General features: G+C 40.4%; 1 protein-coding gene across 4 annotated transcripts in view; it reads right to left on the bottom strand.

The window, feature by feature from the left end:
* ASPH (aspartate beta-hydroxylase) overlaps nucleotides 1–13170 on the bottom strand; it is a 222553-nt gene that overhangs the window by 46743 nt on the left and 162640 nt on the right. For all 4 annotated transcript variants that reach the window (XM_045998610.1, XM_045998609.1, XM_045998611.1 and 1 more), the window contains 3 exons: nucleotides 10540–10638; nucleotides 8357–8446; nucleotides 3041–3178 (listed from right to left, as the gene is read on the bottom strand). In XM_045998610.1, coding sequence (XP_045854566.1) covers nucleotides 3041–3178; nucleotides 8357–8446; nucleotides 10540–10638 — 327 coding nt within the window. The remainder of the gene's footprint in view (nucleotides 1–3040; nucleotides 3179–8356; nucleotides 8447–10539; nucleotides 10639–13170) is intronic.

Here is a 13170-nt window from a genome sequence, read left to right as displayed (position 1 = left end):
AATGGAAGGCTAGTAACATGCCAATATCTATTAACTGTTATGATCCTGTTATAAGGGATGCATGACAAAAACAAAAATGAAAACAAAAACTCGGAGGTGAACTGTGGTATAATAGGACATATATTTGATCTTTGTCCCAGATTCCTGGCACAGAGCTCCTAAAAATCTTGGAATTTCCTGAATAAGAGGAGTGTCTTTGTCATTTAAAGACACCCTTTTTGAGCTCAACTGAGTTTGTGTTAATGAGGTAACTTAGAACAGGGCCCCTAGATAGCCTCAGGATGGGGCTGATCACCAGAAAGACCAAATGATTGGAAGGTTAGAACTTTCAGCTCCACCCACCAGCCACTGGGAAGGGGAAACAGGTACTGCTTATTAAACTCTCCAAAAACTTGACAAGATCTGATGAGTTTCTGTGTTGATAAAAGTATACACACACCAAGAGAAGATAATATTCTGTTCCATAGGGAAAGAAGTTCCTGCACTCAGATCCTTCTGGGCCTTATCCTGTATACCTCTTCATCTGGCTGTTCATCTGTACCCTTTATAGCATCCATCACAATAAATGGATAAGCCTAAGTAAATGTTTCTGAGTTCTGTGAGCCACTCTGGTAAAGTAATCAAACCCAAGGAGGGGGTTGTGGGAACCTCCCAATGCACAGCCCATCAGAAGCACAGGGGACAACCTGAACCTGCAATTGGTGTCTGAAATGGGGACAGTCTTGTGAGACTGAGCCCTTAACCTGTGCAACCTGATGCCACCTTCAGATAGATAGTGTTCAGAATTGAGTTAAATCTGTAAGGCACTCAGCCAGTGTCCCCTGAGAATTGGAGAACCACTTGGTGGTGTTGGAAAACACATCCTAGAGATGTAAAACCAGCTATATGAACATGAGAATGTGTTTTCTTATATACGAACAACATCTATACGGCAGTTAGAATCTCAAGCTGGATGACTGAGGCCCATCTAACCTATAAGGTGGATGACATCTTTGACATTTTTATTAAAACTATGAGTTAAACTGGGTGTTTACCCTAAAGATACAAATGTAGTGATCCGAAGGGGGACATGCCCTTGAATGTTTATAGCAGCAATGTCCACAACAGCCAAAGTATGGAAAGAACCTAGATGTCCATCAACAGATGAATGGCTAAAGAAGATGTGGTATATATACACAATGGAATACTATGCAGCCATCAAAAGAAATGAAATTTTGCCATTTTCAGTGACGTAGATGGAACTAGAGGGTGTTATGCTTAGCGAAATAAGTAAATCAGAGAAAGACAATTATCATATGATCCCTCTGAAATGAGGAATTTGAGAGGCAGGGTAGGTGGTTGTGGGGGGTTGGGAAGGAAAAAATGAAACAAGATGGGATTGGGAGGGAGTCAAACCGTAAGAGACTCTTCTTCTTTTTTTTTTTTTAAGATTTTATTTATTTATTTGTCAGAGAGAGAGAGAGCGAGAGAGCACAGGCACAAGTAGGTAGAGTGGCAGCAGAGGCGGAGAGAGAAATAGGTTCCCTGCCTAGCAAGGAGCTCAATACAGGACTCGATCCCAGGACTGTGAGATCATGACCTAAGCCAAAGGCGGCGGCTTAACCAACTGAGCCACCCAGGTGTCCCATAAAACTCTTAATCTCACAAAACAAACTGAGGGTTGCTGGAGAGGTGGGGGTGGGAGGGATAGGGTGGCTGGGTTATGGACATTGGGGAGGGTATGTATTATGGTGAGTGCTGTGAAGTGTGTAAGCCTGACGACTCACAGACCTGTACCCCGGGGCAAATAATACATTATATGTTAATAAAAATAATTTAAAAAAACCAAACCCTATGAGTTAATTTACCTCCCATTTTATTAACACATCTAACGAGAAGAGCTTACCAAAGCAATCATAAATTTCTGACCAGCCACGACCAAAATTACCAAGCAGATGTTCTTACCATTTGGATTTAATTTACCAAAATAAAAGCTTCCAATTTTTCTCTTGCATTTTTGTTTGTTTGTTTTGCCATTAAGTTGTCAGAATCACTCAGTTTCTTTATCCTACAAATCTGCTACAACATGTTCTAAAAGTATTTGCCTTTTTTTTTCCTATCTGGTCAGAAGTAGTGGTTCTCAAAATGTGGTCCAGGGATACCTAGTGGATTCCTAGACCCTTTGAGGGGTTCTGCAAGATTAAAACTATTTCCTTAATAATATAAGGATGTTTTTTGCCCTTTTCATACTCAATATTTCATGGTGTACGATGGAATTTTCCAGATGCTATCTGACATATGACACAATCACTACTCTAAATGGATGTATATGTAAAGTAGATATGAGAAGCCTCTTATCCTGTATTAAGCCATGCATCAAAGAGATTTGTAAAAATATAAAACGATTCCACTCTTCTTAATACATTTTTTTTGTTTTGAAACTCAATTTATTTTTTAACTTTGAAGATTTATTTATTTATTTCAGAGAGAGAACAAGCAAGCAGGGGGAGGGGCAGAGGGAGAGAGAGAATCTCCAGTAGACTCCCTGCTGAGCACCAAAACCAACGTGGGGCTCAATCTCACAACCCCCAAGATTATGGCCCAAGCTGAAACCAAGAGCTGGATGCCTAACCGACTGAGCCACCCAGGCACCCTTAAAGTTATTTTTTAAGTTATTTATATTAACATGCAATGATGTTCTTGTTATTTTTAAAGAATTCATAAATATTACTTTTAGTTTCAATTTCTGATAATTATATTGATAGACGTAGCCCCCTCCCAACACATAGACTCCTTGGGGCGCTCTATAATTTTTAGAGTGTAAAGGGGTCCTAAATTCAAAATGTTTGAGAACAGCTCTTCAAGAAAAATTCCTTTCTTCACCATCTAAACTGAGCTTTTGGATAATGGGATGAAAAGGTTCTTTCTGCAATCTTTTTGCAAATGTCACTGGAAGTAAAATCTATCTCCTCCCTGACATTCCTCTTTGTGGTAAGCGCATTCGCTGACTTTGAGTAGGAAACACACGATTCCTGAGAATCAAGTCTAAGTTAGCACTCACCTTCACTAATTCTGTGTAGCCTGTTTCTTTTGGGGTCCACCAGGGTTGGGCTTTCAGTCCATGCACATTGTAGAGAGAGCGCTGCCATACAGATGCAAAATGGCCCCTCTTGTGCCCAAGCTCGTACCACTTATATGCCTGAAAGAAGAGAAGGATTGAACCATGGACACATGAAGCAGTTCTATTAATTAAAAAAATTAAGAATCACTTTGGTAACATTTAAATAAAGAGTTTGGTAGACAGATGCCCAAATTGGTTATAGTGGTGAAAATAGCATTACTTGATTGGGTTTCTGATCATGACGTATTTTTCTTACAAATGCACATCTGCTTTTTATTTTCCCTCTGAGAGTTTATGCTCCCGTGATGTGGCCTCATGCTGCACTCGTTTCGGTCTTCCTCCAGGTGTCTAGCACAGAGTCTAGGACTTATTTGTGAAGTGAATAAATAATCTAAGAAACCATAATGGGTTTTATCTTTTCACCTTCATTTCTCCAGTTCTACTTTCGTGTTTCCTTTAAAAGGAAAGGATTATGATTTTAATGATTTCTTCCAAAATATTTGTGATTACTGAGATTGTGAAAAGGAAAAGTGACTTCTTTTCACATGTACCTTCTTCCCACATCTGCATTTCAGAAGCCAGCCCCAAGGTAAGAGAGTATGAATCCTCCGTTAAATTAAATAGACAGAAAGGAAATCTCATTCTGAGCTGGCATTAAATATAGCAATAGCCCATACTAGGCTTTTAAAAGGGGAATTTTTGTTCCTTTTCAGGTTTTTTTCCCTGCCATGAGGGATAACATTTGTGGCTTTAGGCTAATTGTAACATGATACAACTTGCCTCCAAGAAGACTAGCCTTTTCAGGGACAGCTGGCTGGAGAGTATGCCGCTCCATATGTCTCCTTCCAGTGACACCCTCACCATATGCTCCCCAGGGGCTCTCCCTCAAGGTTCCTGCACCGCACATGCTCGTTCCATTGTCTCCGGGTTGGAAGACGCTCCAGGGCTATGCTTAACAGTATCCCTTCGTGACTCTAAGTCTAAGCTAATGAGGGCTTTCTGAAGAGTGATTACAAATACACACTTGGATCAATTAAATACAGGCATTTAATACCCGGTGGATTAAGAAGATGTTCAAAAGAATATCTTCATAAAACTCTGGATATATTTTATTTTTATTGTTTTTGTTAAAGATCCATTTATTCCAGAGAGAGAGAGAGAGATCGAGTGTGCGTGCGTGTGTGTGTGTGCACACTGAGGGGAGGACCAGAGGGAGAGGGAGACAGTCTCAAAGCAGACTTCCCACTGAGCATGGAGCCTGACATTGGACTGTATCTCACAACCCCGAGATCATGACCTGAGCTAAAACGAAGAGTTGGATATCCAAATGACCGAGCCATCCAGACACCCCCAGATGTACTTTAAATATAAAAAACAGGGCACCTGGGTGGCTCAGTGGGTTAAAGCCTCTGCCTTTGGCGTGGGTCATGATTGTAGCATCCTGGGATCGAGCCCCACATCGGGCTCTCTGCTCAGCAGGGAGCCTGCTTCCTCCTCTCTCTCTCTCTCTGCCTGCCTCTCCCCCTACTTGTGATCTCTGTCTGTCAAATAAATAAATACAATCTTTAAAAAAAAATAAATATGAAAAATATTACCTTTTAAAAGTCTTAAAATTCTTAGGTCAGTATTTCCTTCATTAGAAAGTCAAGTGTGATAACAATACCACTTATTTTCAGGAACACTTTTTAGTTTATTACTCACTTTTCCATATGCAATCACATTTGCTCTCTCTAATAACCTCAAATATGTCCATTTTTACAAATGTTGAAACCGAGGCTTAAAAAGGCTAAATATCTTGAACTACAACTCAGGGCTCTTATTCCACTCTCCTCCTATCTTTGTATCATTAAAAAAGAAAAAATGTATCAAAAGTGATATTCTTACTTATCTTTCTCAATAGTATCTCTAATCAAGATCATATCTACTAATCATTCTTATATGTTTTCCTTGAAATACATGTAAGTTGTAGCCATAAAGTTGTATCTTTACAAGCCAGAAACTTAACGTGGCTAATCACTGCCTGAATTTTTTAAAAAATTACATTTTACTTTTGAAATTTATTTGACTTTTTAAGTTATTTCTGTCCAATTCAACTTTAGGATTGTATTTCCTATACCTTTCCGGGTTAAAGTGAACAACAATAATTCCCACAGTTGATTTTTTGAAATGCTTATTTTTGAGTCAGCAGCAATTCACTTCATGGACCAGGCACACTGTCAGAAGTGAGGGAAAAAAACGTATTATAGGAAACCAAACCAGCAAGGCTCCTAGCTCTAGTTCAGGAGTTAGAAGTCAGAATGTAGACCTGGACCTGATATTCACCATGCTGGATGCCTGGGAAAGTGACTTAGCCGGCGGGGGCGTGTTTAAACTATCTACAAGGTCTTTCCTCACACTCAAAGTCAGTCCTCCTGGACCCTTCATTTTGTAGCCCTCTGCTATGTAACTTTTAAAGAAACAAAACCATGACAATGATACATCAGGAATTCTAAGAAATTATCTTCAATCATATAGAGGACCCAATAAATTCACTTTCTTACAATGCAAATTGCTACAACATCAAAGATCAAGTTAGAATCCTCTAAAAATTCTTTCTTTACTATTTCCCCTTTAGACCTCTAATCAAGGATATGAAATAAACAGAAAGATCACCTGGGGATCTCTTCTTACATGTGTTTAATATCACTGTCTTCTATGCTTCAAATTACTGCTAGGTATGGTTTACACACACACCCACACACACTCATTTCGTAGAAATAATATGTCCAAAGAACAATCCCCACTCAGGACAACCCATGTGTCTGATATGGCCCCAGCTGGACCCTGTCCTGCCTGGAGGGCAGTGCATGGTGGGGCACATGAGACACAATTGTGGTGACAACGGCTGCCGCCAGACCAAGGAGGACTGCGAATGCCTTCCCCTGGAATACAACTTTATGTGTATTTGTGTACAAATAACATGTATTTGGCAGTGCAGGGATTTTGAACACACAGTAGTCTGGAAGAAAGTAAGGCTAAAGCAAGAAACAACAGCCAGGCTCATCCAGCCATGCCTGAGGGTGGTCGGTGACAAAGGGCAACACTGTGCGAGCAGGCGGACAGGTGGGCTGGGAGCCAGAGGCTGAAGAAACCGACTTCCCTGAACCTGGCTCTGACCTCACTGGAGAGAAGGTGACAGTATCATCGAAGGAGAGACGAAACCCAGGAAGAACCACGGTTTAGGGGAAGACAAGTGAGCTGTCCTCTCGCATGGGGACACTAAGCAGGCAGCAGACAAGGGAATCTGAACTTGGAGTAGGAGACGAGCTGTGGGTTTGCAAGTTCTAGAAATCCTAAGCACAGCTGCAGCTGAAAGGCTGAAGTTCATCATGGTGGGTCTCCCTCCCTCTTGCTGTCCATTTGAAACAAACCTGTTAGGAAAACCTTCTGCAAAAACAATTCATTGTCAGCCTCTGCAGCACAGAGACTGGGGCTTTGCTTCTCTTTTGGAGCTTGAGCAGAGCTGCATGCATTGGAACATGAAGGACGGTTGGTTCCCGGTTTGCAAGCTCAGAGCACAATAGTCAATTCACAGATTTGATACCTGAGATCGAGAATATCCGGACAGAGGGCTCCTATAAAGCTTAATTTTGTTCTGCTTTATTTTGTGATTTATCACAAGGATAAATCCTTGTGAGTTTTTTAAATTCAAGAACTGTGAGTCCTTTGCACACAAATGGTAATTAAGCTGATAGAACAGTCCCCTAGGTTCAAATCCCCAGCCCCTGACAAATGTTTAGTAGTGGATTCTTGCCCTTGAAGTAAGGGCTGTTTTATCTAAGATGTGAGAATAAATCGCAGACTTCTTTTATCTGTCTCTGCCCTGGACCCTAAGATGTTCAAAGATACATTAATTAGTGACAATTACATTTCTAGCAATCAGACATGAACATTTATGCAGTGTTAGAAACCACAGCAAAATCTTTCTTATCTTTCTCACTCAAAAGAGGCATTTGTATCATCTGTACCAGGCATCTGTATCTAAAACAATGTAGGAACACAAAAATGAGAGCTAATCAGCAAGTTATCTTCCCTTCTTCTCTTCTAATGCCTCATTTTACTCCAGCTGACTGACTGATAGGTTAGAAGGGAAAGGCACAGATGCACAGTAATGTATAAAGAAAACAGTGTCAATCACCCAAATCTCTCTTACCCCAAACTGGTTCGTGTGTCTAGCTGGCAATTACCCCATCACAACCTCCCCCCCACCCCCACTCTTATGAACCCTCACTTTTCCAGATGGTTCCACGCTCTTATTAATTTTAGAAACCCAAAGCTGTGTTATCTTTTATTTTTATCCTGTAAGCTGACTGCACTTTATAACATATATGGAATGCCATGGTTACCAAGATTCAGTGGCTCACTTCATCCCTTTATCCAGGACTGTAAGGACAGCCCAGGCTAGACCCCGTGATGATGTAAAAGAAAAGGTGGCCTTCACTCTCCACCAACAAACATGGTGATCCTGACAGTTTGGGAACTTCAGTACATGATGTCATGATTAATCATAATCCAATGCTATGTTTAAAGAAGCGGACATGGGGCTCGAAAAAAAACCAGCAAAACTTACAAAGAAAACATGTAACTTGTTTTAGCGTCTCCATTTTTTGTGTCAGTACCTATTATTACTAGAGCTACATGTATTCATTTGAAACTTGGTATTAAATACCAGAAGGTAATTTACATAATTAATCACTGGGTTCAATGTGTGCTTAGGACTCAGCTGAATAAAGGCTTCGTTCTAAAAATAACTACTTTTTAAATTCCAAAAATAAAATAAAAACAAGTCTAGGCATATTGTTAAAATATTTTTAAAATATTTAAGCAACTTCAGAGACATCTTTTCATTTCATGATTTTAAAAATATTTTTTTCAGGGCAATGCTTATCTCTTTCTGTGCCATACCCACACGTGTGCATGCACATACTCACACACACACGTACACATGCACTCATTGAGAGGCTGCTCTTATGATTACTTAGCCAGTTTCTTGAAAGAAACTATAAAGTTCAAAAATTCCAAAAATTCTTTCTAGGCTTGTAGGAGTTGTTGGGCTGTTTGAAACAAAGTTTAAATAGCTAAATAGTTTCAATAACCACCTTTGAAGCTCAAAATATTTTTCAAGTATAAATTTCTCCAGAGTTACCCGCCCCCCCCCCCACCATCCCCAACTCTACTGCGTCCATTAAGAGAACAAAAAATTCACAAGTTCATTACCTCTTTGTTCCCAACCCGCTGCATGGCATCCCCCAGGTGGAAGTAAAATCTCCCATCATCAGTGCCGGGATCCCCAGATTCTATTCCCTCCTGTTAAAAAGGACAGTATTCGTATTTAATGAAAAAAATCAAATATTAGCTTTAATTCATTGATTTACTTCATCTTTATATACCATACAAAATCTAAGGACCAGAAAAGTTCACCTCAATATTAAAGTTTGGCAATTAGGTTACTGGTAAACCTTTAAAACGCAAATGCAAAAAGAAGTGATAAAGTTAAATTCAGTAATACATTTAGCATTAATTTACAATGTAATAGCCCAGAAAATTAGTATGTGAATCATCTCTGAGGAACCAATCTTATTTCACAACCCCAAAGAATTTCATGACTGGGTAGCTATCCCATTTATTTTGCTCTCCAAATCTGACCATATGTCATCTGGAGGCTTTTTATTCTTGAACTAAAATATTTAGTTGTTCACAAGATGTTTGAAGTAATAGAGACCCAACTGAAAATAATATCTCTTTCTACTCGAAACAAATGCACCTTCACCTTTTAATGAAATCTTTTACAAAACTTACAATAGGATTAAAGCCAGCTGGACTCTTTGAAAATGTAGTTGTTATTAAACAAATCTAATGCTAAAACGTTTAGCTGATTTCTACCCCATCTCCCACATACGGACTGAACTGAGATGTATATAAACAACAAAACAACAACAAAAAAATAGAGCATGAGAAAAACTATTAAAGCAAGAGAATGAATTCAGAGAAGTAAAAGAAGGACAAAGATAAAAAAAATCTAAATGTCAAGAAATCTTCATTTTTCTAAAAATCTGCATTTTCAGGTCTAGTCCTCAGAAACCCACTATTTTCACTGGGGAGAAATTGTATTTGCATAATGTTGGAAAGTAGCAGCAAGGAACAGAAGTAGAATCACTTAGGAGAGGAGAGCTGTGATCAGGGCTCTTGACTAACAGGTTAACCAATAGACCCAGCTCTCTGTTTCCCCAAGTCTGAAGCAGGGAGAGCACTATGAGTCCCTTATTATGTCACAGGAAATGTGAGGGGAACACTTTCAATCAGAAAAACCCACATGTCCAGTGGGTCCTGGCAGGGAATGTAAAAGTTTAGAGATGCCAGTGACGTGCAGGCCACCTCAAGGGGACAGCATCGCTCTGCTCCTGTGCTGGGATATGGGCCAGATTTGATCTTTCAAGAGAAATCAGAAATTGTCATGATTAAATAAAACGCTCAGATTCTTAACTAAAACAAGCAATGAAAATTGTTTTGAATAGAACTGTGCTGGCCAAATAAAATATGCAAGCTATTTGCAATCAGTGGGCTGATACTTGAGAGCTCTGATTTAAGTCATGTGAAAGAAAGAGATCATGAAGTGTGATGTATACTGCTACTTAAAAAAAAAAAAAAGTTTGCAAGTATTCCAACCTCTACCTGTCTGATATGGTAGATGCTAGGTACACATCACTATTTTGATTAAAATGAAATAAAATGAAAGCTAGAAATCCAGTTCCTCAGTCATATTAGCCACATTTCAGGTGCCAAAAGGCACACGTGGCCAGTGGCTACCATACTGGAGCATACAAATAAAGGACCTTCCTATTGTGACAGAAAGTTCTGCTGAACAGCCCTTAGCTAGACCAAGCGTGTGATTCTGGTGCATCTTCAAGGATTCACAACTAGATACACAAGATAAAATAAGAAGCATATTTTAATCTGAACATTTTGAGCTATCACTTTTTTAGGGTTTGACCTATTCAGGCAACATTGGTTATCATACTTCATGTAGGTTGTCATGAGTTCTGTTCAAGCTAGACCGAATGTATAATTAAACACTAAAAGGAGCATTTAATACATTGCCTATATTTTAAACTATTATATTGGTAATTTTGGTCTACCTTTCCCATTTAAATATAAACTAATAAAGTTTTAGGAATTTCTTCAGAACGTCTTCTCCACATAATCTCTGCTCGTATGGTTGGCATTTCTATATCCAACAGCCTCAATCACTGCCTATGAATGTCACGGTGAGAGGGTGTACATTCTGAAGATGAAAAGACTCAGCAGCGCACGCTGATCAATCAACAATGCATAATCAAGGGAGTCCAGATGAGTCAAAGGAATCAGAAGATGAAAAAAATAGGAAGGGCAGGGACAGTTACCTTTAAATAGGGAATGCTCTCAGCAATTTTGTTCTGCGCTTTCAGGATAAAGCCATAATGTACTTTAGCAAAGCCGTCGTTCGGTGTCACATTCAGAACCTAAACTCAAAGGAAAGAGAAAACTATTGTGACTGACTACAAATTCTACAAATGGCTGTCAAAACAAATTTTAATTAGTTTTGCTATGCTTGGAGTGGATTATGATGTCACGGCTTAAAACACTAGTGTTTTGTGTCACAGCCATATTAAGTTTAAATGCCCCCAAATTTCTTGTCAACTCAGAATGCTTGCACATCCACGCGTCAGTTTTTCGAGAACCAAAAAAATGAATGAAAAGGCAATGACCATGAAAGCACTGATTGAACAATGCAAATCAGCAAAGTATCTGTGAACTGATATGACCTCAGCCTTTTGTTCATGATCAGGGAAAAAAGTGGCTTTAAAATTGTTTTATTTAAAGTCAACTCTGGGGGCGCCTGGGTGGCTCAGTGGGTTAAGCCTCTGCCTTCGGCTCAGTCATGATCTCAGGGTCCTGAGCCTCTCATTGGACTCTCTGCTCAGCGGGGAGCCTGTTTCCCTCCTCTCTCTGCCTGCCTCTCTGCCTACTTGTGATCTCTCTCTCTCTTTGTCAAATAAATAAATAAAATCTTTAAAAAAAAGTAAAGTCCACTCTCAATGGGTATCATATATTTGTTTGTATGTATACTTCATGCATTGCTTTAAATAAGAGCAAATTTAGATTTGCATCTGTCATCTATCAAGATCCGTTCATTTAACAATAATTTCTTGAAGACCCAGACCATTTTAAGGACTGAAGATAGAGTGATGAGCAAATCCAATATTCTGTGATAAAACCCAAGTAAATATTTAATATAAGTCAAATCACTGTTTATTGTCATATCCATTTATTATAATTCAAGATAAATTATGCAGAATGCCTTTAAATTAAATATTAGCAGTGAGAAATCAAAATAACATTCAACTTGTAAAGCCACCCAGACAAACTCATGCATGGGACAAAAGTGAAAGATGAAGATTCAAGCTGAGTGACTGTAAAGATGGATATCCTGAATATCCTGGGGCTTCTTGTCATCCATCAGCCTGAGTGGGACAAGGCAGTGGCAGCCACCATGGGCTCCTTACACACGACCAAGTGTTCGGGAGAGTGGACCCCCTCCCTTCCAAGAGTCCACAGTGCACATGACTGATACTTCAGAATCTTTCAGTTTGTATGTGGTCCTGCACCTCATCCATTCACAAATCCAGTCAATGTTACCTTCCAGAAATATTCAGAATCATGCCCCTGCCACCATATTCACCACTGCCCCCTGGTTCCCATCTGATTACTTCTCCCCTGCCTCCTAACTGCAGACCTTCTCCACCCCCCAGAGCTGCTCTACTATAGCCCATTCTCCAGAGGGGACCCTGAATGAGCTCACTAAGTCCTCTGTCAGACCCCACGCCTCCTCTTTTCAGAATGCAGATGGGTTCCATTTCAATCAGAGTAAAAGACCAAGTTCTAGGGACAGTCTTCTGGGCCTCCTTTGAGCTGGGCCTCTCTACCTCTTTGGCTTCCTCTCCTAAGGCCCTGCCCCCTCCACCCCCACCAGCCACCCTGAGGAGCCCTGGATTCCTTGCTGCTGCACAGCAAGCCAAAGGCACCCCTGCCTCAGGACCTTTGCATGTGCAGTACTCCTTTGCCTCAAACACTCTTCTCCCAGATATTAGAATGGCTCACTCCCTCACCTTCATTAAGTCTTTGCTCAGAGGTCACCATCTTGGTGAACCAACCCCCAACCATTCCCTATAGAACAGAACCAATCCCTTGTGCACTAGTCACTCTTTTGACTTCTGTATCCTGATTCCTCTTCTTCATAGTGCTTATCACCATTTGACTTATTATCCTTTTATTTTTTTTCCCACTAAGATGTAAGCTGTGCGGGGATTTTGTCCTTTGCACTCACTGCTGATCCCCCAGTGCTTAGAACGGTGCCCAGCACATGGCAGGTCATCAAGAAAGCTATAGTAACTGAATGGATGAGTGCACGTTGGGCTTTCTTCCTAACCAGATTTCTGAAAGCACAGACCCTGCTTCTTCTTCAGCTTCCAAGCACCCGTTACTGAGCTTGATGCCGAGCAAGAGCACAATACATACTTCTGGAATTGAACTGTAGTGATTGCAGCTACACAGATGACAATCACCCTCTCAAGTAATTGACAAATGTATTCCTTTGCCAGATATTTTAGAATACACAGAACTCTTCTAGGGGTCTGGACATATAAGTGAGATACACTGTCTTTTCTCAAGGAACGTCTCAGTCACAGGAGGAAGACAGATTCACAAGCAGACAGTGGTCATGCAACATGGTGAGTGCAGCCACGGCGATGGGCACAAGGCAAGTGGGGGTAAAGAGGAGGAGCACCTGGCTTGCTCTAGGGTTGGTGTGGCAAACTCAAGGTCTGAAAGGGGTTTAGGGATAAATAAGAGTTCACCAGGCCAAGGGAAGATGGGGGACTGTTGGGGAGGAGGTATTCAAGGCACAGGAGAAAGTGAGTAAAAAAAATAATGGACCAGGGGTGCCTGGGTGGCTCAGTCATTAAGTGTCTGCCTTTGGCTCAGGTCCGGATCCC

This window comes from Meles meles, chromosome 1 (genome assembly GCF_922984935.1).
Source record: "Meles meles chromosome 1, mMelMel3.1 paternal haplotype, whole genome shotgun sequence".
Lineage (NCBI taxonomy): Eukaryota > Metazoa > Chordata > Mammalia > Carnivora > Mustelidae > Meles > Meles meles.
Note: the sequence above shows the minus strand (reverse complement) of the source record. Positions and strands in the feature narration are given on the sequence as shown.